This window comes from Acanthopagrus latus, chromosome 10 (genome assembly GCF_904848185.1).
Source record: "Acanthopagrus latus isolate v.2019 chromosome 10, fAcaLat1.1, whole genome shotgun sequence".
Taxonomy (NCBI): domain Eukaryota; kingdom Metazoa; phylum Chordata; class Actinopteri; order Spariformes; family Sparidae; genus Acanthopagrus; species Acanthopagrus latus.
Window position 1 is genome coordinate 10,182,853 of NC_051048.1, and position 23,064 is coordinate 10,205,916.

The window sequence follows — 23,064 nt, forward strand, 5'->3', positions numbered from 1 at the left end:
AGCGAGGCTAAATACCAGCAGGTCTAGAGCACCGTGCCCACGCGCCAAACGGCGATTCCATCTCGCCGTTTAACACGATGGAGCCAGACGCGAGGCTGATCGGAGCGATTTAACAAAAGAGTGAGAGCTCACAGGCGAAGTTGTGTTTTTCCAGGTTTCCTCCGGGCTTCCTTCCTCTCCCAGAGGTTACAGTGTCAAGCGACCAAATGTGAACGCACTGTTACTTGGAAAACTCTCTTGGAAAACTTTTATGATAACATCAGTGCACAACTCAACAAAACATATAGCCAAGGTCAAGTCATTTGCATCCTACTGCTGCAACACACAGGAAGTTGAGGTATTTGTAGGTACTCTCAAGCTGATGAAGACTGATCTTGTTTTTAATATCAGGTATCAGGCGTGATGATTTTCAATTGTTTTGCAGCAGTTGCTGGCTTGCTGCTCAACCCAGATACTGACCCAATTTCCCATCTCCCCCCTCCCCTCCCCTTCTCTCTACAGGTTACACTGCACAAAGGAAGGATTGAGGATTGAGTGAGTGGGAGGGAGAAAGTCAGCAGAGCTCTGTTATAACGCTGAGGCAGGGGCCGTTAAAAGAAGCTTTGCCGGCAGAGAGAAAAGAGGAAGGTTTTTGCATTTTGAAATGCCACCCTGACCCACGGCTGCTGTCGACCTGTTACCTGTCAGGACTTTTCCAAAACACGGCGCAGAGAGGGGAGGAGAAGAGAGAAAAAAAAAAAAAAGGGGAAGCGACAGAAGGCAAACACAGCCGGTGGAAATATTCAGGAAAAGCAAGAGGAGGAAACTGACGCTGAACTGTGAGCGCACTTCTGGACTAAAGTAAGAGGCCTTCTGGTTGTTTCTAAGCTGACTTTGATTGCTTTGGAAAAGCCCTGACATGCTGCATCAACAGGTGAAATTAGTTCCAGTATTCAAATTTGAGCGTTTCCATACTTGCAAATATGCTGTAAAACTCATAATAGTTCATGTTTGTCTTTAAAAAAAAACCCATACTCTCATTGTTTTTGAAGTCACCTGCTTTCTTGTCAGCTGTGGGAAGCTATTCATCATATTGTTCAAGTGCAGATGAGGATGGTTTGCAATGCAGATGATCAGCTGTGTTACTAGACCCACACAGTTTTCCTGACTCCTGACACAGAGTGTGCAGAGACACCGGGCTCCGAAATTCCATAGTGCTGGAATCTGCTCGGGGGATCTGTTAGATCTCACCACAGTCTGTTGCAGTGCGCTGCGTCGAAACACACAGGTTTCACCGTTGGAAAGGTGGAAAAGGTGTTTGCACAGTTCTGGCATTCTCTCAATCAGATCCCTGAGGTTGTCACCTGGAAGAGATTGTTTATCTTATAACCTGAAAAGCCACTACGATGATGTAAATCCCTCCAGGATAGCGGGTAAAGAGATTACTGGGCTTTGATATAGATAATACTTTGTCATCTGCACACGATGCAATTTTGTGAGTATTTCTGTCCATGTATAATGTCATCATTAGCTCTTACAGCTTCTGCAAGCTTTCCTTCCCCCCTCTTTGCAGGATCTCTGTATGGAGGGGAGATTGTAGAATTCTAGAAGTCAGGAAATAATCATTTCTTTGCATTTGGCCAAATCCTATAGTTATGGAACATGGAACCACCCGAGGCGTCCCATTTCTTCGTCATCCCAAACCTGCGATGTGCACATCCAATTTTGATTACGCCTCGTTTAGTTAAGAGTCCCACGATTCAAAGAAGCACACTGGATCCTTACCTTCCGCCTTCTCACCTAATCCTTGAATTCTAATATTATTCCTGCATCCGGGTCCGCCCATGTCGATCAGTTTTGCGCTGAGCTGCTCAGTGTTGTTTTCCACCTCTGTTTTTTTTTTTTTTTTTTTTTCCTCATTGTTTTTTATTGCAGTTTTTTTTTCTTTTTTAACAAAGCAGTGTCTGCAACACCAGACACACAACAACAAAGCAATACAAACACAAAACGTACACAACAGCTCTTAAATATGGCCTAATACAAGAAGTGGTGGGTCATTCTTACAGTACCCGGGTGTGGATCACGTGCGCAACAGTCCTTTTAATAAAATGGTGGAAAGATCTGGTCCGATATAGTCCAAAAAAGGGTGCCACACTCTGTAGAACTGATCCACACTGTGGTGTATAACATTGGTAAGATATTCTAAAGGAATCAGTTCGAAAATTATTTTACGCCAACCACAGACAGTGGGAATCCTATCACTGACCCATTGCAAGAGGATATTTTTCCTGGCTGCAAATGTTAGAATGTTATACAATCTTTTGTTGACTGCTGCTTTTAGGTGGTCACTTGGATAACCTAGAATCAGAGATATGGGGTCCATCTCTATATCAACGTGGAAGATTCTCCCCATTTCACCTATAATTTCAACCCAATATCTTTGAAGTTTATGACAAAACCAAAAACAATGAGTTAAAGTCCCCACACCAGTTTTACACTTGAGACACATAGGGGAAAGAGAGCGGTTGAAGAGGTGCCTGCGGTGAGGGGATATATGTAATCTGTGTAAAATCTTAAATTGTATTGCTCTTGTCCGAGTACAAATTGAAATTCTTTTTGCAAGAGACCAGATGGTATCCCACTTTTCTTCGTCTATGGTTACCGACAGCTCCTTCTCCCACACACCTCTGACCCCTTGCGCATCAGTGGTAGACAAACCGTTAAGTACATGGTAAAATGAACTCAGAGACCCTTTCAACTGTTGTTTAAACAAAATTTTCTCAACATCAGATACTTCAGGGTGTTCAATAAGGGTTGTACTATGAGTGATATAATGTCTTATTTGCAGAAAGTGAAAGAAATCTTGTTTTGGCAATTTGTAACTGTTGGTAAGTTGTTCAAATGACATAAGTTTATCACCTGAGAAAAGATCGCCAAGATATTTAATATTCTTATCAGACCATCGTTGAAAGCCGGGGTCTGAGGAACCCGGGGGGAAAGCAGGATTATTTATTATTGGGGTAAAGGTTGATGTTATTTTTGATCTCCCCTCAAGACGGCGGACAAGTTGCCATGCTTTTAGGGTGTTGATTGTTATAGGGTTTGTACAGAGGGCTTTAATTTCTTTAAAATTATTACAGAATAATAAATCACTTAGTTTGCATTGTGACAGAGCTGTCTCAATATCCAACCAAATTGAAGTTTTACCCTTAACCCAGTCGTTCACAAATCTTAAATGGGCAGAAAGCTGATACATTTTAATATTAGGTAAATCCAAGCCACCCATGGAACTTGGCAGATGTAATACTGCCATCTTGAGCCTAGGTCTACGCTTATTCCAAATAAAAGAGGTGAGCCATCCATTTATGTCCTTCAATACCCTTTTAGAGAACAAGACGGGGATCATTTGGATAGGGTACAATAGCCTAGGCAGCACATTCATTTTGACCAGAGCAATGCGTCCCAACCAGGAGACGGGAAGTGACGCCCATCGCTCCAGGTCTTGTTTGATTTTCCCAAATAAGGGTGTAAAGTTAGCTTTGTACAGTTGATCGAAAGATGGGGTAATAAAGATTCCCAAATACACAAACCCATTGGGAGACCATTTAAAAGGAAAGGAAGGAACAGTAGCTGGTATTGTTAAAAGAGTACCAAGGGGCATGGCCTCTGATTTAGCCAGATTGATTTTATAGCCAGAGAAACAGCTAAATCTGTCAATCACCTCAATAAGACTAGGTATGGATGTTTCAGGGTTAGTCAAAAGAATTAAAACGTCATCCGCGTATAAGGTTATTTTATGACACAGCTGTCCAATCTCTAAACTACGTATTGTGGGCGTCACCCTTATGGCCTCAGCAAGTGGCTCTATAGCCAGAGCGAATAGAAGGGGCGATAAAGGACAGCCCTGCATCACTCCTCTGTGAGTGTTGAAATAATCAGACCTGAATCCATTAGTCAGGACTGCTGCCTGTGGACCATTGTAGATAATTTTGACCCATTTTATAAAATTCTCCCCTAATCCAAATTTGCCCAGTGTATATAATAAATAAGACCACTCAATTCGGTCAAATGCCTTCTCTGCATCAAGAGAAAGCACCAGGCCGTCAATAGATTTTTGCTTAAAAGCTAGAATAGCGTTTAACAACCGTCTAACATTGGTAGCTGAATTTCGACCCTTTATAAAGCCTGTCTGGTCCTCCCTTATCAGTACAGGTAAGAGGTTTTCCAAGCGGGAGGCCAAGATTTTAGAAAGTAGTTTCCTATCTACATTTAAGAGGGCTATAGGTCTGTAGGACCCGCAAAAATCAGGACACTTCCCTTTCTTTAGAATTAAGGAAATGTTGGCCTCCCTCAGTGTCTGCGGAAATTCACCTGTAGTGAAGGAGTGGTTGAACATATCAAGAAGAGGTTCTACAAGGATATTTTGAAACTGTTTATAAAATTCACAACAGAAGCCGTCAGGCCCTGGTGACTTTCCATTTTGTAATGATTTAATAGCCTTGATCACTTCAGACTTAGTTATGGGACTGTTAAGGGCAGTCCTCTCTTCTTCTGACAGATTTGGTAAGTCGAATTGTGTAAAAAAGTTGTGCATTAGTTGCTCCCCCTCTGGAGCTTGTTGGGAAGAGTACAGGTTTTTGTAAAAATTCTTAAAACCGTTATTTATCAGTTTGTTTTCATATACCTTGTGGCCTCCTTCATCAGATACCGCTGCGATGGTATTAGATTCTGCACGCTTCTTAACATAGTACGCCAGACATTTACCTGCTTTATCTCCATGCTCGTAAAACCTCTGTCTAGTGTATTTAATTTTCTTCTCTGCATCTCTGGTAAGAAGGCAGTTCAGCGCTGATCTGAGTGTAGTTATTTCTTGCCACAATGGTGGTGACGGGGAGGCAATGTATGCTTTTTCTTTATCCATCAACTCACTCTCTAAAGATTTTTGTTTCTCCATCCGTTGACGCTTCTTTGTTGCAGAGTACGAAATAATTAGCCCTCTCCCATAAGCTTTGCATGTTTCCCATAAAACAGAGGCATTACTGGCTGATGGAGTGTTAATATTCAAGAATGCTTTAAGTTCAGTGGAAAAGTTAGAAGTAAATTCTTCATCCTTAAGAATAGTGGTATTAAGCCTCCAGTGACGAGACTTATGAAGCGCAGTTTTAAGATTAAGATCCATAATTACTCTAGCGTGATCTGAAATAATTATACTGGTTATGTCGCATGATAAGACTGAACACAAGTCAGTTTTTGGCAGAAAAAAGTAATCAATTCTAGTTTGGCACTTATGCGGAGCTGAGAAAAATGTGTATTGTTTATCAGAGGGGTGAGTACTTCTCCAAGCATCAATGAGCCCAAACTCGTCGCATAGAGCATGTAGCGTATTGGCCTGAGGAGAGGGGGATGCAATGCTATGTGGAAATTTGTCCATAAGCGGATTTAATATTAAATTAAAATCACCACCAATAATAATGGTAGAGTTAGGAAGAAATGGGGCTAAATCCAGAAACATTTTGGTAAGAAAGGTAGTTGGATGGGCAGGTGGAAAATAAACATTCATTATTAAAATATTTTGACCTTGCAAAGTTCCCTTGACTATCACATAACGACCCTTCAGATCTTTAACACAATCAGATACTATAAAAGATACATTTTTCCTAATCAACACTGCCACTCCCCTACTTCTTGTAGTGAAGGATGAAAAAAATACTTGTCCATATGACCCTTGTTGTAACTTTAAGTGCTCATTGTCATCAAGATGTGTCTCTTGTAGCATAGCAACATCTATACCGTCCTTTTTTAGACAAGTAAATATTTTTCTCCTCTTAATAGGGCTATGAACCCCACGTACATTCCAGGTGCATATTCGCAGCTTATTCATTATTAGTCCCATTCATGTATCATACAAAGCATATTGAGCCAAAAGATTCACCACACCCTGGTTAAAAATAAAGCAATAAAATGAAAAAAGAGCATGAAAGAGCTGTGTGATAAAACATTCAAAAAACAGTAATTCGGCAACAACCCTACTAAACGTGTAGGGAAAAACCAATCTCCTCCTGCCTGTCGGTGGAAGCCGACAGGTGCGGCACGCGCTTAACTCACGCCTACTCATAGACAAAAACACAGTCTGTCCAGCACCCGATGAAGTGGGACATTTCACCTGGTTGCTTATAAGCAGCGGGAGAAAAAAAAAGAAAAAAGGGATAAAGTCACACACGCCTGGATTCGGCAGGTACTCACACTGGTTCATAAGGCACAGCCCCGGCACAATGTGAATAAAAGGAACACTCCGGTAGATACGGAGATTCAGGGCAGCGACTCCGCGTAGATCGCAGCTGCCTCCGGTGTGTCAAATCTCTTCTCCTTGCCGTTGACAGACAGCTTCAGTGTAGCGGGATATAGAAGCGCATAATCCACCTTTTTCTTCCTCAGGCAGCTCTTCACCTCGTCAAAAGCCTTGCGTTTCTTGGCTACCGCCGCCGAATAATCATTAAAGAAGGAAACTCTGATCCGGTCTGCTGGCTGATTCGGCTGTGTAGCAAGGCGCCGGGCTGCGGCCATCACTCGTTGTTTATCAGCAAAGTTGTGAAGTTTCATGATGATGGGTCTGGCGCGTTGGTTGGTGCCCGGCTTCGGTGCTAGGGAGCGGTGAGCACGGTCCAGCTTGATCTTCCCATTTTTAGTTGTAAGGTTGAGATAGGAGGGGAGCCATGTCTCCATGAAAGTGACAGCATCAATTCCCTCCATGCCCTCGGGTAGCCCGACCAAGCGAAGGTTACATCTGCGGCTGCGGTTCTCTAAATCATCCATATGGTCTGCCATGTCAGTTACTTGTTTTTCGAGTTGTGCCACCTTTGCCTGCAACACATCTGCCGTATCTTCCACGCCTGAGATTCGTGTCTCGGCATCACCGACCCGCGTTGCCAAGGCCTGGATCCGAGATGTCTGTTCGCGGATTGCGGCCAGTACGGTATCAACTTTAGCATCCAACAAGGTTGTGATGCTGTCAGTTATCTTACTCAAAGCCGCGAGGATACTCGGGTTGATGTCACTCCCAGTTTCCTCGGCGTCAGCAGTGGCTTCTGTGTCGCTAGCGTTAGCTTCTTCAGGCTCAACCGCAGCAGGATCCACAATGTCGCTAGCTTGCACAGTCGAAGCTGTCTTTTTCTTAGACCTGGCGTTAGGCATTTTAGAAAAATAGTCGTCCAAACTCATTATAGAGTTACTCCCACACGCATTTGTAACGTTTCACCAGGTGAACTCGTATTTTGGACGGATAATCAGAAAACCTCACCGGAGCTCAACAAGACAGGTGTTCACGCTACGACGCCATCTTGCCTTCCCGTTTTCCACCTCTGTTAACTTTTCAAGCTGCTCCAAAGTTTCCATAGAGGACTTAAACTTCTCCTCAATCGTAGACGTAGATAGCTTTTTGAGTTATCGCATCCAAGATGCCACTGTTTTCGTGTTTTCTCCCTTGCCGTGGCAATTAATAGGTTTTTTTCTGATCAAGCGAGCGTGACACTTTCGGATTTTCGATAGATCCCACATCAATATGGTTTTATCATAAGCAGCCTGGACTCCGGGTGCCATTACACACTGTATACTGTACTTCATAGACTGAAAGAAAAATCTTTTCTGTCAGTGAACATGGACAAACGTGACAGATTTAGATGCATCAAACAGGAAACAGGGTCAGCAGTTGCCTACGCCACCGTCATCAAAAGGTGTTCTGGAGGCTTATCTACACAACTCGACAACTCAATAACAGTTTGTAGGCGCTGTAAACAGATAAAAATTAAACAAAAAAGAAAAAAAAAAGAGATGCAATCATTTGCAAAAACAAACTGTGCCAGGCAACCGTCTGACGAAGTGTTCCAGATGTGGTGTAGTTCCCTCCTTCACGCACAGAGCTGTGAACCTCAGCCCGTCCTTGCTTGTAAACGACTGACCCTTACAAGGATGCATCTGTCATACTCAGTCACGCCACTGTAAACATGTTTTATCTGTGGAATGTCCCAAGCATTTTTTTTTTTTTGGAGCATCCGGCAACTTTCCCAGGCTTCCCAGGCAACGTGTTTGCTTGCATCAAATTCAAAATGAGCATATCTTTACAAAAATACAGTGAAGCTGCTGATGATAAGGTTTCGCCAGTTATCAGGTTTCTAATCAAAAATAAACACACTGCTGGTTTTGCTCCAGTTTTTTTTTTTTTCAATGAGCTGACGTGGAAGGTCGAAGATGTTTTCTGCGCACAGACACACAGACACACACACACAAAAAAGTATTTCTATCAGATTTGCTGCACAAATTTGCTCAAATCTGTGTCAGCAGCAGACTGGCGTCACAATGAAAGGCTTATTCTAAATTACCAAATTAAGACGGTTTCTATTTCTATGTGTAGAATCGATATAGCTAATCTACTTGGCTCATTTTTATATAATCAGCAGCATACATGTTTTAGTATTCCTATTTTATGACACTGTTTAAAAATGTGTACTTCCACTTACTGGGTATAAGTGAAATAACATATATTAATAATCTTAAGTTCAGAGGCTCATATCAGATGTACTAAACCCATAAACCCATCTTGATTGAGGGGCTCCTTAAATTTTGTCACCCTCAGAGTTGGGCTTAGAGCGGTCATGGTGGATCAATCACCCAGCATCATTAGTCTGCATGTCAAAGGTCCTCGGGTAAATGGTGTGTTCCGATATTCCAATGGTGCGTGCGAGTGTTTTTTTTTTAAAATAGGTGAGCACAGAAATATTGTTGGGCACTGGAGAGAAGCGCTCTATTGCTCCTGATGAGCAGGTGTGAGCCATGCATGGCAACGCCTGCCATCAACGTATGAATGTATGCATGAATAGTAGAAGTTGACATGAGTTGTAAAGCACTCTGAGCACTATATGCAATCAATTTAACATTTAACAATTCTTATACAAACATCAAAGTGAACCATATCCTTTCTATGAACACAAAGATAACAAAGTGTAACACATTTATCCGTCTAAGCTTGAATTAAAAACGTATTTAACTTTGTGATTAATATTTGATAATACCACACCATATACCTACAACTTGTACCATATGCAATGACAAGTTGCTTTAAGTGCTACAGTGTTATGAACAAGTGGAAATGACATAAAGGCAAGTCATGTCTCATTCTGTGAAATGCAGACCTTAGTCACGTCCTGTCACAGGTATGTTTACGCTCATCTGTTGTTTCACAATCGCATTTGCATCAGTGTGGTTTCACCCATTTGGTTACTTTTGAGATAATATTCAAATCGCCTCCAGGAAATAACATCTACCTCAGCACATCAGTGCCCTCACGGAATGTGTGACAGCCGCGACTATTAATCTTTGGAAGACGAGTTTGACTCTTATGACATGCTCGGCAGTGTAATAGCTCATGCAATAGCTTGAACTGTAAAAACAGGAAGTTCATGCCAGGTGTTTCTTACTCAAGAGTCGTCTGAACTCAGCTTTCTTTGCGTGGTTTTGATGGCGTGGTTGTTTGTTTCAAATAACATCCAAGCCATGCGAACCAATGCATGACTGAATTGGCAAACCCTGTGTTAGATGAGGAGGGGGTTAAGCTGAGGTAAGACGACTTATAGAGGATGGTCAGTTCTGAGTGATAAGGCCTGTCTCCCTGTCTGCTCTCCAGCTGACTTCAAATCTGCGACCACAAGCTGGGCTAAAGGGTAGTATTTTTCCATCAAGGTTCTGTTTGTTACCTTTTAGTTTTAGTGAAGTTACTGATGCCGTTCTAACAACTGATATAAAAAAAAACAACAACTGGTGCTGACAAGTCTTTTAAACTCCCAGTGCCACTTATAGCAGAATGCATATCTCATATTTTGAACTTGGCTGTCTTCACTTGTAGGGGTGGCACTGCAAGGAAAACAGTGTATGATCTTCCCTTGCACGAAGATGGCAACAAAACTGTCGTGTTGATGGCTAAGATTTTAGATTTGATAGACTTTTTCGAAAAGCATTCAACACTGTCGACCATTTCTTACATGTCAGAAAACTCTCCTGTATTGGCTTTGATTCTGTCAGCTGTTAATGGTTTTAAAACTACCCCATTAATAAATAACAGTGTGTAAGAATGCATGATGTTTACTCTGATTTAACTATAAGTAAAGGTGTTCCTCAAGGTTCAGTGTTAGGTCCAGTTCTGTTTACAATTTGGGTAAATTATATCATTCCCTGCAAATTTCATCTTTACGCAGATGACACAGTTTTATATTGTAATACAACTTCTGTACAGTCAGCCATTAAATGTCTCCAGTTTTCATTAGATTTACACCAACGTGAACTGCACAACCAGACATTAGTATTAAATTCAGACAAAACCAAACGGATGCTTTTCACCAAATCTACTTGTTCTGCAAATGGTACATGAATAGAGAGTGTTCCTCAGTATATACGTATATCTTGGTATCAGGCTAGCTGATAACCTCGGCTTCAAGCCTAGACACTAATTGCCAATTTGAGACCAATACCTGGTTTTCTGTACAGTAATAAGAATTGTTTCCCTATTCACCATAGAAAAATAATTGTTTTGTCAACATTCTGTATGTTCTTGAACGTGGGGATGCTGTATAGCACTCCGTCCTACAATGTATCACTTGTGATCCCACCCAACATAACCAAAAGGTAGGCTGGCCATCTTTCGCTGTCAGATGGGACAAGCACTGTTTTTTATTCATTTATACATTTCTAATAGAGAGGCTTCCACCTTATATTATTTCATAAGCCCTTCCTGTGGAAGTTGCCTCAAAACATTTATCTGAATTGAATAAATTAATCTCTAGATTTATTTGGCGAGGGAACAAATTCAGGATTGAATGCAACACCCTACAACGAAGGAGGAATGACCCAATATTCCAGGCTAGGTGGAAAGACGCTGAGCTTTCCATTATGAGTGATCCTCCAATTCATGCACTACTACCCCAACAAAAACTTAATGGGATTCATAACTGATGCAAAGAATCCACTCATCAAAGCTCAGCTAAAAATACGGAATACTATTAGGGATGAGAATAAACTAGAAGATATACTACACATAGAAATAAGCCAATGGTGCACTTATGACTCTATGTTCAAGGCAAACAAAACTGATTACAGATTTAAATCCTGGAGTGCAAGAGGAATAACAACGCTTTAAATATTTACTGATGCATACGAAAGGAAGTCTACTAAGGGTGTTATCTCTAAACTTTATAAAGGCCTAATGGAAAAGAAATCCAACACCACAGAATACATTAATACGTCAGCCTGCAAAAAAAGCTATAACCGGGCACTGGTTACTTCCTGATCCGCACACAATACAAGGATGGATTGATATAATGAAAAACATTTTTGTTGTGGAAAGGATTGCTTTCTCCCTAAGGGGGATTAAGTGGATTAATCATGTAAAAACCTTTACAGACAGATGTTGTGGAAGTATGAAAGACCTTATTTAGCTCCTCATAAATAACCTTTCCCACATGCACAGTTTTCCTCTCCCAACCTGGAAACAGTTTTCGTAAATATGAGAAAATATGAGGACTGCAGAAGAGTTTAAACCGACTCTGTATGCATATTTGACTTTTTATATGAACTGCTGTTCCAATAAAACAAAACTGAGGCTTTCAGTGCTAATCAACTTAAAGTGACATGGACCAAATTGTACCTATTGACAGCTGCAGTCCACGAGCACCTCTCGTTGCCTTAGAGTACCCATATGTTGTCCACTGCATGTGTTCTAATCCTTAGATGGAAGTCTACACTGTGACAGTAGCAACTGGGACGTCAGAGTATTCAGGCACCAACAACTACATTTTTGTGACCCTGGTGGGGGAGAAAGGAGAGAGCGAACGCACCATTCTGGACAACCCCGGACTGGACTTCTGTCGAGGAGCAGTAAGTGTGTTTGCAACGGGGATTTAAACTGGGGTTCGAATTTCACAATCCCTAATGTTTACCTGTGAAGCATCTGCTATTTGTTCGACTGTATAGCCGATCTGAAGATGTATTTTATCATTAAATGTAAAAGTATTTTCTTGTGCTGGATCTGATTTGGTCATTCTAGCATTATTTGACACCCTAATGTCAGGACTTGTGTCAAGTCACTTAAATCTCTGACAGAAGTTGGCAAAATATACATTGATGTTAAGCATCCTTAACCCCGAACTCAAACTGGAGCAAGTCTCAGCTGACATTGGGCGAGTGGTGGGGTTACACCCAAGACAATTCACCAGTTGATCACAGGGCTGACATGTGGAGACAAACAACCATTCATACTCACATTTGCGAATATGTGAGTATGTAAATAAAGGGGGCACTAAAAATCCATATTGATATTGACAGGTGGATTGCCAGTGAGCTGTTAGGAGTGGCGGAGCCCTTTAACAGCTTGTTGAGAAACAATTTAGTGTTTATCTGATCCGGCGTTATAGAGACCTTTCAGACTTTTTATAACACAATATGTTGGCCAATAACCAATTGTGTCACCCTTACAGCCACCTTGCGATCACCTTGTACGTTGACAGGTTTGGACAGGTAGACATCTACATTAAATTGTAAGTCAGACAATTTCTAGACCAACGCTGATCACTTCAGGGTCACTCTGCCAACCCTCATCTTTGGGTTAAGATCAACAGAGTCGATGCGCAGGGTTTGAGAGGGAGGTTAGGAAGTTTAATGTAGCATAGATCCAGTAGGTGATTGAATTAGTGAGGCATAGGTGGTTGAATTTGTGTGAAAGACTAGCATAATCCTGTTGCTGAAACGTTGTTACGAAAGGTTGTGTTTGGTTGAGTGATTGTCGGTCGAGGAATGAGACGACAGGGGATCGGTTGTTAGAGATGTACAGGGACAGAATGGAGTCATCATGTCGTGGCTGAAACATCTTGGAACCCCAGGGTTGACAATCAGGGTTGGTGGCCAAGCTTACCTCAGCTTGACAAGCGTGGTTGACTAGTCTCTGGTTTATGTAGGACAGAATGAGTTCAAAAGGGCACAGGTACGAATTCTGGAAGAGGAAAATGGAGGGAGACAGGTTGAACTGCTCGGTTTGAGGTTAAATATGAGGGTCTCTTGGGTTTCAATTCTTTTTTTTTTTCTCCATCTCCACCAGGTAGATCAGTACAAGGTTACAAGCCCTTCGCCATTAGGCTCCCTGCTGCTGGTCAGGCTGGAGAAACAGAGGTACTGGGTGGAAGATAACTGGTTCTGTCGCTATGTGACGGTGGAACTTCCAGGCGAAGGCAAAGTGCTCACTTTCCCTTGTTACCGCTGGCTGATCGGAGACACCAAGGTGGAGATAAGAGAGGGAGCAGGTAGGAAAGATTCCATTCAGAATAAAACCCTAATGGTACACTGGAAAGGAGCGGCCATATCAGCAAGGCAGCCGACTCTGCAGCTGCGCACACGGGAAACAGTTTCCATTCAAAATTTCCTGTGATAGCCACGCTTCTAGCATTGGGTTCTTCTTTTGTGCTGGCACACGGCCAGTAGCATCCGAATCAATTCAGTTTTTCTAAATCAGCCCATGTAGGTCTAACCTAAACCTGTTACTAAAGGTCCACTGTCCTGTCTCTCTCCTCTACCTTCCATCTGTAGCGAAGACAGTGAGGGACGACTCCTCCCCTCAGCTGCTGGCCCACAGGAAGACAGAGCTGCAGGAGAGGCAGAAGACTTACAGGTCCAACACACATAACAGCACACAGATGCATGCAGCCCCACCAACCTGAGCGGCTGTGTTCAAGATTTCGACACACTAACATCCGTCTTTTGTCTTATATCTGAACGGGTGCTGCAGCAGCGGTGTAGTTGCCGTGCAGGTCTGCATATTAAAATCTGCATATACACAGGGAAGAGTGAGTAGTTTAAAAGCCTTCGCTCCAGGCGGAGAAATCCCCCTAGACTGTGACTTTGGGCAGTGGTGTAACAGCTGTTGGGGTTGTTACTCAAAAAGAGTAATGTGTAATCCATTACTCACTTTTTAGGCCACTTAAAAAATAAATGAATAAATAAAAAATATATTTTACTTTATTACTTCCAGTAGAAAGTAATTTGTCACACCTCTCATTCCATTACTTTTTAATTACTCCACAGCATCACCTGATATTCATAGTCATATAATTGCCAGTTAACAATACAATACATTGGCCCCTTTACATGTTTGAAATATACAGAGCCCTTCTGGTGACACTGGTGAAAAAAAATAAACGTTATTGCTTAATAATGTGTGGCCACCGCCAGGAAGCTGCAACATCCTCATCAAAAAGCAAAGAAGTCATTCACTGCTGCTGGAGGTGAGGGCTGTTGCTTTGGTAATCGGACACCCGGTATAGTCAGCAGTGTCGTCAGGGCTTTTCTCCTTCCCCTTAGTCAGCCAACACACCGGTTGTAACTGAGAAACTGTGATGTTTATCGCAATCACGGCATTATCTGCTGCCTACCCTTTGTTACACCTCTCTTATTGCTAATTGGAGCAGCTGACCCCCCCACACCTTTCTTTGTGCTGATCTGAACTGTGACTCATAAATGATTTGCGAGCCGTAGCTTTTGGGAACCCTTTACCCCTCACTTGTATCATACTCTGTGTTTGTATCTTTCAGATGGGTAACGTGGGCTCCAGGGATTCCCAAATGTATTGACGCCAAAACAGAAGCCGATTTACCCCAAGACGTCCGCTTTGACAATGAGAAGAGGAGCGACTTCGAACATTCCTTGCACTATGCGTAGGTGGTGCACACACACACACACACACACACACACACACACACACACACACTTTCTTGATAACCAAAACAGGTCTTAATACTAAAATGAAAGTTTAGTCCCTGAAATGTACTGTATTATACGTATATGCATCCGTCCTTCTCATTAGCTTGCTGGAATTGTCTCTGAAGAAACTGGCCATCAGGTTTGGGAAGTCCTGGGATGACTTGGACGATTTTAAGCGAATCTTCTGGAAGCTACGAAGTCCAATAGCTGGTGGGTAAAAATACATATCGTGTATGTGATATTGCTTAGTTGTGTGTGTTGTTCCTGGGACATCATAATTAATATGGCTCCAAGACCCCCAAAGAAACTGACTAATCACTGTTTTGTAATGTCATAGTTAACCTTAACCTACCAATCGGTGGATAAAGACCAGAAAAATACACACATGAGAGAAATGTTCCTTTTAAACACCTCTTGAGATTTTGAAAAGTTTTATTGTAATTTCTTCCTAAACCTAACCAGACAGGGACAGAAAAAAATGAAAGAAATGCAAAATAATACGTGGAGTAAACTCCCACGTGACTGCAGTAGCCACGGGTGTAAATCGCCTCCGTCTTTGTTTAAGCAGCTCCAACAGACATCATTCAGTCAGTGCTGAGTTTCAAAGACAGACTGAAGTAAACGGTGTTTAAAAAATAACCACTCTTGCTGGGTTGCTTGGCAGATCTGACCTGATCAGTACTGCACATGTGCAGCTCTCAACAGAAGCCCCTAGACTCAATTAGTCACCCGGTATGTGTGTGTTTGTATCAGAGTACTGTATGGAGCACTGGAAGGAAGACTGGTTCTTCGGCTACCAGTGCATGAATGGCTCTAACCCGAGGATGATCAAGAGGTGCAAGAAGCTGCCAGAGAACTTTCCCGTCACCCCAAACATGGTGCAGAGCTCCATGGCTCCGAGGACCGACCTGGACAAAGAACTCAAGGTGGATGGTTGCACTGCATCCGTCTGCATAGTTTAGCTTTAATATGACAACTTTACCGCACTAAATGTTTCTATTTTTTGCTTCTCTTCTGTCCAGGCCGGGAACATCTACTTGTTAGACTATGTCATTATGGATGGGATTCCCGCTAACACCATAAAGGGAAAACTTCAGCACATCGCTGCTCCACTCTGTCTCCTGTACCAACACCCAGATGAAGGACTCATACCGATTGCTATACAGGTAGATCACTTACACCCATCATGCCCATGGACCAGGATGAAACTACAGGGTTACAAGGTTACAAGGGAAATGTATCATCATTTTTTAGAGCACATGGGTCTCCAGGGTAGGACGACACACTTAAATACAAAAAATCCTGTGAACACAGAAAAAGGGTGGGAAAAGGACAAAGACAGGAAGTGGAACGTCACAGGACACATACGGGTGAATTCAGCAAAATTCTACAGATTAAAGAGGAAACATCTGAACTGAAATCATGAGTAATATTATAATATTATATAGATATAAAAATGTGAGAATACCGAAGGTAAACCTGGGAACATTTTATAAACATCTGAAAATACTGAGTTTGGTAATTATAGAAATGATAAAATATGAGAATATTGAGTATAATGTAGAAACATTTTATTTAAATCTGAGAGACCTTTATGCCATCATTATTAGTATTTCTAAAAATGTGAGAATACTGAAGGGAAATTCGTAATCTGGTGAGTTATAGCTGAACTTCCTTTGGTCTGGAAGGTTCTGAACTTCAAGTTTCCTTGTAGTGTAATAATTTCTCCTAATTGTCCTCAGCTCGGGCAGACTCCATCCCTGGACACACCCATATTCCTGCCCAAGGACCCACCCCTGGCCTGGCTATTGGCGAAGATGTGGGTGCGTCACTCTGAGTTCCAGGTGTTCCAGGTGCTGTCTCACCTGCTCCGGACTCACCTGGTCGTAGAAGTGTTTTGCGTAGCCACTCTGAGACAGCTGCCTGCTGTGCACCCTATATATAAGGTGAACGTCCACACGAGTCACATTATTATAGAATTATTGCTTTTTAGTCAGAGGATTTGATCTGTGTTCAGTTCTGTGGAGAGTGGAGTTAATGTAACTATAGTGAATGGTCAATATAACAGCATGCAACACACATTATGCTTCAAACGATGCTCTGTGTGTACATGTCAGCATCATTCTGTTATATTCAGATTCATTGTCTATGAAGGAAGCCGTGCAAGGAAGCCTCTTCATGAGGCAGCAGTGTGTTGCTTACTCCTCATTTGCGTCGAATTCTTACAAATCAGGGGCATCCCGCTGGACATGACACTTCTGACCAACACCAACACGTTAAAAATGTTGCACGCGTGGCTTGTTTCTTGCCCGAAAAAGTCCACAGAAACATTTCATTGAGCCAATTCTGTAATATAAAAGAAGGTTTCCCAAACGAGCTGCCACGTAGGTTGAGTGGGTAATCCAGGGGTAACACTGTTCACGAGTGGCATTCGTCCAATCAGGTGCAGCCACGCCTTCAACAACTATTGACAGATAAAGTCTGTTTTGGTCACAGGTGTACAGCACTGGAAAGCGTTGCACAGCCTTGTGGACGCTGTACCTTGACTCTGACTCAGTTTTGCATGTGAGGGGCTCTGCGGTCAAGTTGCCGATAAATAAACAACATTCAGTTAGACTTTCAAAATAAAGTTTGTTGAAAATAGATAGCATATTATGGCATATTATGATGTTACTGGTGTTGTTTTAGGTTTAGGCACAATAATTCTTGGCCAGGATAAGGAAAAGATTATGCTTCTGGTTAGAATAACTACAGTCCATCGCATGATGGTTAACTTACTTACTTCATCTGTCTTAACACTTGGTCACATATTGGACATGAACTACAGTCTTGAGGGGGAAAGTCGGGTGATCTAACCACCCTATCCATCCCCAACTTCTGTACTAGAGAGGCACTTTAAGAAAATTAGCATTTAAAGAAACTAGTTAAAGTAAGACACCTGAGATCTATGTTGGACAAAAATTGATGCTGTTGACTGATTTTTTCTGGTGTGTTACACTTTATTGGTTTTATTGTTGTAGATAACACCATTATGAACCTCTGTCTTCCCTCTGCAGCTCCTGGCTCCTCATCTGCGCTACACTCTGGAGATCAACTGTAGGGGCCGCACTCAGCTCATCTCTGCTAATGGCATCTTCAAACGGGTGTGTCGCTCAGAAACAGAAACATCTGATTGCGATTTTCAAACTCAATCGATGTAGGCTTGATGTATTTTGCCAGAGGCTATTATGGCTGGGTACTATATTGATATTATCTTGATATAAAATTATATGTTGGCTTAGATTTTAGATAGAACAGTAGTCATATCATGAAATGCAACAACTTCTCACTCCCAGTGTGTAAACCAGGGCGGCTTAGTCAGCAGCCTTAAGCCTCAAACTGTGGCGCTCCACCCTAACCTTCTAAAAGCTTGGTGTAAGTAAGAAATAACATGTAATATTGAATGTAATATGAAAAAGTACATTATATTGACATATTATGACATTTGGACTGGTATAACACTGGCCATGGATGTGTTTAGGCAACAAAACTACTTAGTTAGTTTTTAGGAAAAGATCGCACTTTGATCTTGTTAAAATAACTATGATCAGTCTTGTAACTCACGTCACATTACGTTTGTGACACTCAATCACACCTGATTCTTGCTCACAGACTGTATGACACAGCCAACCACCTGACCACTCCCCGACTCGGACTTGATCTGTCTGCTGCTGCACTGCAGGCCGGTTACGAGAAGGGATGTTATAGGTGTGACTATGTTGTCAAGATCACAAGTGTGGGGGTGTTGACCAGGCTGCTGTAATTTTAGTATTGGGAGTGAGACAGTGGCGTGTGCAGACTTTTTGAAGGGCAGGGGCGAAAAGAAGGGCACTTTAGCGTTCGTTTTGGCGCCCAAGAGGGCACTTTAGCACATGTTTTGGCTCCCAAGAGGACACTTTAGAGTGTGTTTTGGCTCGCAAGAGCGCAGTTTATCATGTTTTAACCAGCTTGTGATGTCCTGTATAAAAGAAATGAACACCAAACTCTGTTAAATCATTTGTCAGTGACTGATTGGATGATGCTCACGATGGTCATGTGTGTGCGCAGGTTGTGTCCACTGGCGGTGACGGCCTGCTGATTCTGGCTCAAAGGGAGTACAAGGTGCTGACTTACCGCTCCCTCCAGCCGCACAACGACTTCACCGACAGAGGAGTTTTCCAGCTCCCAAAGTATTTCTACAGAGATCACAGCCTGATGTTGTGGGAGGCCATTCACGGGTACGTCAAACACATCATGCACAGCTGACTTGACACCACGGCTGGGTCTGGTCTATTTATGAAATTTGATCCACTTCCTCATATAAGTATGTTCAGCATCTGGTATGTTCACCGTCTGCTTCATGCGGTGCAATACATCTCCTTCACGCAGAGTTGTTCAGGTTGTTGATAGTATCTGTGGAATGCTGGCTCGGTCCTCTTGGGGTGGGTGTGTGAAGTTGCTGGAAAAGGGCAGGAAGTGGAATGTACTGTCGCATGGGTCGATCCAGAGCATTCCCAACATGCTCGAGTATGCAGGCCATGCAAGGAGTACTTTCTAAAATCCTGGCTGTGTTAGCAAGAGCTAATGTGTGAGTTAACAGTTTGAGTAAAGTGTAGAGGAAGCAACCAACCAACCAATGAGAAGCAGAGAAGGGCTACGGTAGTGTCTTATTCTATTCGGTGTGATCATACATTTGAAGTCCTGCACGAGTCGACTTAATGTCGTCGGTTTAAGGGAATGAATTCAGTGATTAGAGGATATTGCTGAGGTTTAAATGCATGTGTGCCTCCTCTTCTACCTTGAGTCATATTTTTAACTCTACCTCTTCTTTCAGTTTTGTCTCAGGTATAGTGAACCTGTACTACCCGTCCGACCGTGATATGCAGCAAGACCTGGAGATTCAAGCCTGGTTCAGAGACATATCAGAGGAAGGCTTCACAGAGCTCCCCAGCTTTGGTCTGTACATAAAAAAAAGTTTCCTATATCTAAACATCTAGGTTAAAAGATTTCTTGTTAAACCAAGAATGTAAGCATTAAAATGACAGTCAGAAATTCAGACAATGTTCTGTAAGAAATTTCTTAAATATTTAATTGGGACTCTGTTACCAAATACTGAATAACTGTTTGAAATTGTGACATCTAAATATGTACCTAAAACGTGCAGTGTACAGTATGTCATCGTAATAGTGTTATTTGTTAAACATGCTTTTGTTACACTTGAAATCATTTATGATCCATTTTCAACAATGTTAAAGCCAAAAAGTGGCTACACTAAAATATGTTCCTGAACACACTTGAAGCGAGATATCAACAGGCCACGCAGTAACAGAATCTTGAAGTAAACCATGGAGTGAACTTACATTTTGCTCTGAGATGCTGGCGCCCTAATTATCGATCTGCTCTATAGCTATCTAATCTGCTCGCTGACAGCTCTCTGTTACTGCAGCTTTTCCCTTTGCATGGTGGTTGGCCGCCGGTGGCAAGGCTCACTACTGCCACCTGCTATAACAAGGCAAGAAATGAAAGAAAAAGAAAAGTTTAAAGAGGCGCTGATATCGATACTGATGATATTGTCATGTGGCAATTATCAACACAATATCAATTATTATTTCGTTTGTATTAATATCACAGTTATTGTCAATACCGGCAATCGGCAACACCCCTATGCTGAATATTGAGTCAGATCATCAGTGGACCCACAGTCTACAGTATCTATTGACATGGAAATATGTATATCATTTTCATAATTCAGCATATTTATTGCCAGAAAATTACGTAATAAAATTAGATAATTTGCAGTGTAAATAATGAGATCCCTTGTGCTGAGGGTGGTGCGGTGCCTACCTTATCTATACTGCATCTCTACTCTACTCTATTGTGTAATGACAATAAGCTCAATTTAAGCTGATCCATTCCAGTAGTTGATGGTGGCTGTGCTGTACGTTCAGGTCTGCCCAGTAAGCTCAACACCAGAGAGGAGCTCTCCACCCTGCTGTCAGTGGCCATCTTCTCCAGCACATCCCAGCATGCCGCGACTAACAATGGACAGGTGCTCGACACTCAGACACACACACACACAAACACAAACACCATGATGTTTATGGTTTTGCTGTTAGCTCTGAGATGCCCTGGTGAAGTGATGCCAGTCGCTGAAGTTTCAGACATCGTACTTAAACTCATTCTGTCTCCGTTGATCTTTTTCCAGTTCGACTGGTGTGCCTGGGTCCCCAACACCCCCTGCACCATGAGACGCCCCCCGCCCACGGACAAAGACGGCGTCACCATGGAGATGATCATGGCCACCCTTCCTGATATCAGCCAGTCCTGCGTGCAGATGGCTATCACGTGGCATCTGGGGCGAGCGCAGCCAGATGCAGTGAGTCCACCCCTGCCTGGTTCATATAGTGTGAAATTATGTATTAAACAAGGACAATTTTAAGAGGCTCGTGTCACGGCAGCACTCATAAAAGATACATAGAAAATCATTCTGAAGCAGATTGCCTCAACTCCATCCACCCAGGAAATGTTGATCTAATGAGGATGATAGACTTTGCGGAGCTGGGTTGACCTTAAGGCCTGGGGCCAGTAAAAATGTGCAAAAAACTTGTAACCTGGATGACATTTCCTTCATCATTCACACACACGCACGCAGAGGCACACGCCAGATAATGACATCTCCCTTTCCTGGTCAAGGATCGAGTAGGTTCTATTCGAAATCACTGGCAGGTTGAATCACAAACAAACAAACAGCATACTTTTGTCTAATATATATAATAATAGCTACATGTATAGGAACATATACTCTTATGATGTCATACGTTTGCATACATAAATGGAATCAATTGGAACAGTGTTGAGTTATTCCCATGTTCCATTTGGCATGGCCTTTGAGGGAACCCCCATTCAACAATCCATTGATGCTGCTGTATATCAAGCCCAGACAACACAATGGATACACATGTTAAGCTCAGATTTCAGTCTTTGATGACCAAATGTGTGACGTATCCTCGAAAAGTTCCAGGGAGGAGTTCATACAAGTAGAATGCCTGCAAATGATGAAAAAATACTGGACCACGATTGGCTTACAAGCTTGTAGTCCAAGTGTGTGATAAATAATAGAATGTATCTCCTCGATCACATCACATCATCCACATTAGTTCCTCTGTCTTCAGCAGCTTTCTGTTGTCTTTTGCCTAGATACCTTTGGGCAAATACACAGAGGACCACTTCACGGAGGGGAAAGCCCAGGAGCTGATTGACAAGTTCAGGAGAGAGCTGAAGGAGATCGAGGACCACATCCTGAAGCAGAATGAAGGACTGGAGCTTCAGTACCTCTTCCTCCTGCCCAGCCGCGTAGAAAACAGCATCACGATATAGAAAGACTAACAGGGATTCATTCTGTGTGGTATCTGGACATCGCTCACATTTGTTTTTACTTTGGCATTTTTAATGTTTGTTTTTTTTCCAGCTTATCATGTCATAAAAGTCTAATGTCATTCAATATTGTAAAAAAAAAGGGAAGAACTAAAAAGTTCAAATGAGGGAAACATTTATTTGTGTGAAAAATGTTTATTGTTATGATGTGTCTTTATTGAACAGGCAGTACGTGGAATATCCCCCAAAAGCACTTTGGTTGTACGACAGCCACGTCAACACTGTGACCAGCGTTCAGTCAATATGGTCCAACATGTTGTGTAAAGAGGAATCAATATATGTTATGTTATACTGTTAGCCAGGCATTAGGTGTAGCAGCATTTTTTTTTTACTGGATTGCAGGCATAATTGAAGCATGAAATAGACCTTTGAGAAAAAAGCTGTTGATAGAAAATTGCTTCAGTCAGAAAATATGATAGCTTGTGTTCAACTGGGAAGGGGGTCAGTAGTCAGTGGGCAGACAGTAAGACCAACGAGGACGCTCACTTCTGGCACCAGATACAGCGGGTACCATCTCCCACCTGTTAGAGCCGAGCAAGAACGCCTACTGATGAAGACTATGTGAAGACCTGTTTTTAAACCGTCTGTAATGAATTCAAACAATCACAGGGACAGATCTTGGTGTGCTCAGGTGTAAACAGGTGGACTGTGAATTGGCTGTACTTGTGCGTGTTTGAAATTTAAGGAAAGATGAGCTGTAAGTGAACTGTGAAATGAAAAGTCCAGGCTTATGCCAATAAAACAATGTTCTAACTCAGTTGTCTACGTACGTAACCTTTGGATACCACTGGCACAAAGGATTTCTCTGCGGTTTGCTACAGACAGAAAGACAAACAATTGAAA

General features: G+C 42.3%; 1 protein-coding gene across 2 annotated transcripts; it reads left to right on the forward strand.

Moving 5' to 3' along the window:
- Nucleotides 1–480: 480 nt before the first annotated feature.
- On the forward strand, nucleotides 481–22,978 carry alox12 (arachidonate 12-lipoxygenase). 2 transcript variants are annotated; one of them, XM_037111664.1, is made up of 15 exons: nucleotides 481–840; nucleotides 11,752–11,898; nucleotides 13,115–13,316; nucleotides 13,600–13,681; nucleotides 14,601–14,723; nucleotides 14,873–14,979; nucleotides 15,523–15,695; nucleotides 15,792–15,935; nucleotides 16,512–16,715; nucleotides 17,826–17,912; nucleotides 18,856–19,025; nucleotides 19,622–19,743; nucleotides 20,736–20,836; nucleotides 20,993–21,163; nucleotides 21,985–22,164. In XM_037111664.1, the coding sequence occupies exons 2-15, from the start codon at nucleotides 11,752–11,754 to the stop codon at nucleotides 22,162–22,164; spliced, it is 2,013 nt and encodes a 670-aa protein (XP_036967559.1). In that variant the 5' UTR covers nucleotides 481–840. The 2 variants fall into 2 exon arrangements, with proteins under 2 accessions (XP_036967559.1, XP_036967560.1); XM_037111665.1 differs by lacking the exon at nucleotides 481–840 and having other exon boundaries at nucleotides 21,985–22,978.
- Nucleotides 22,979–23,064: the final 86 nt, after the last annotated feature.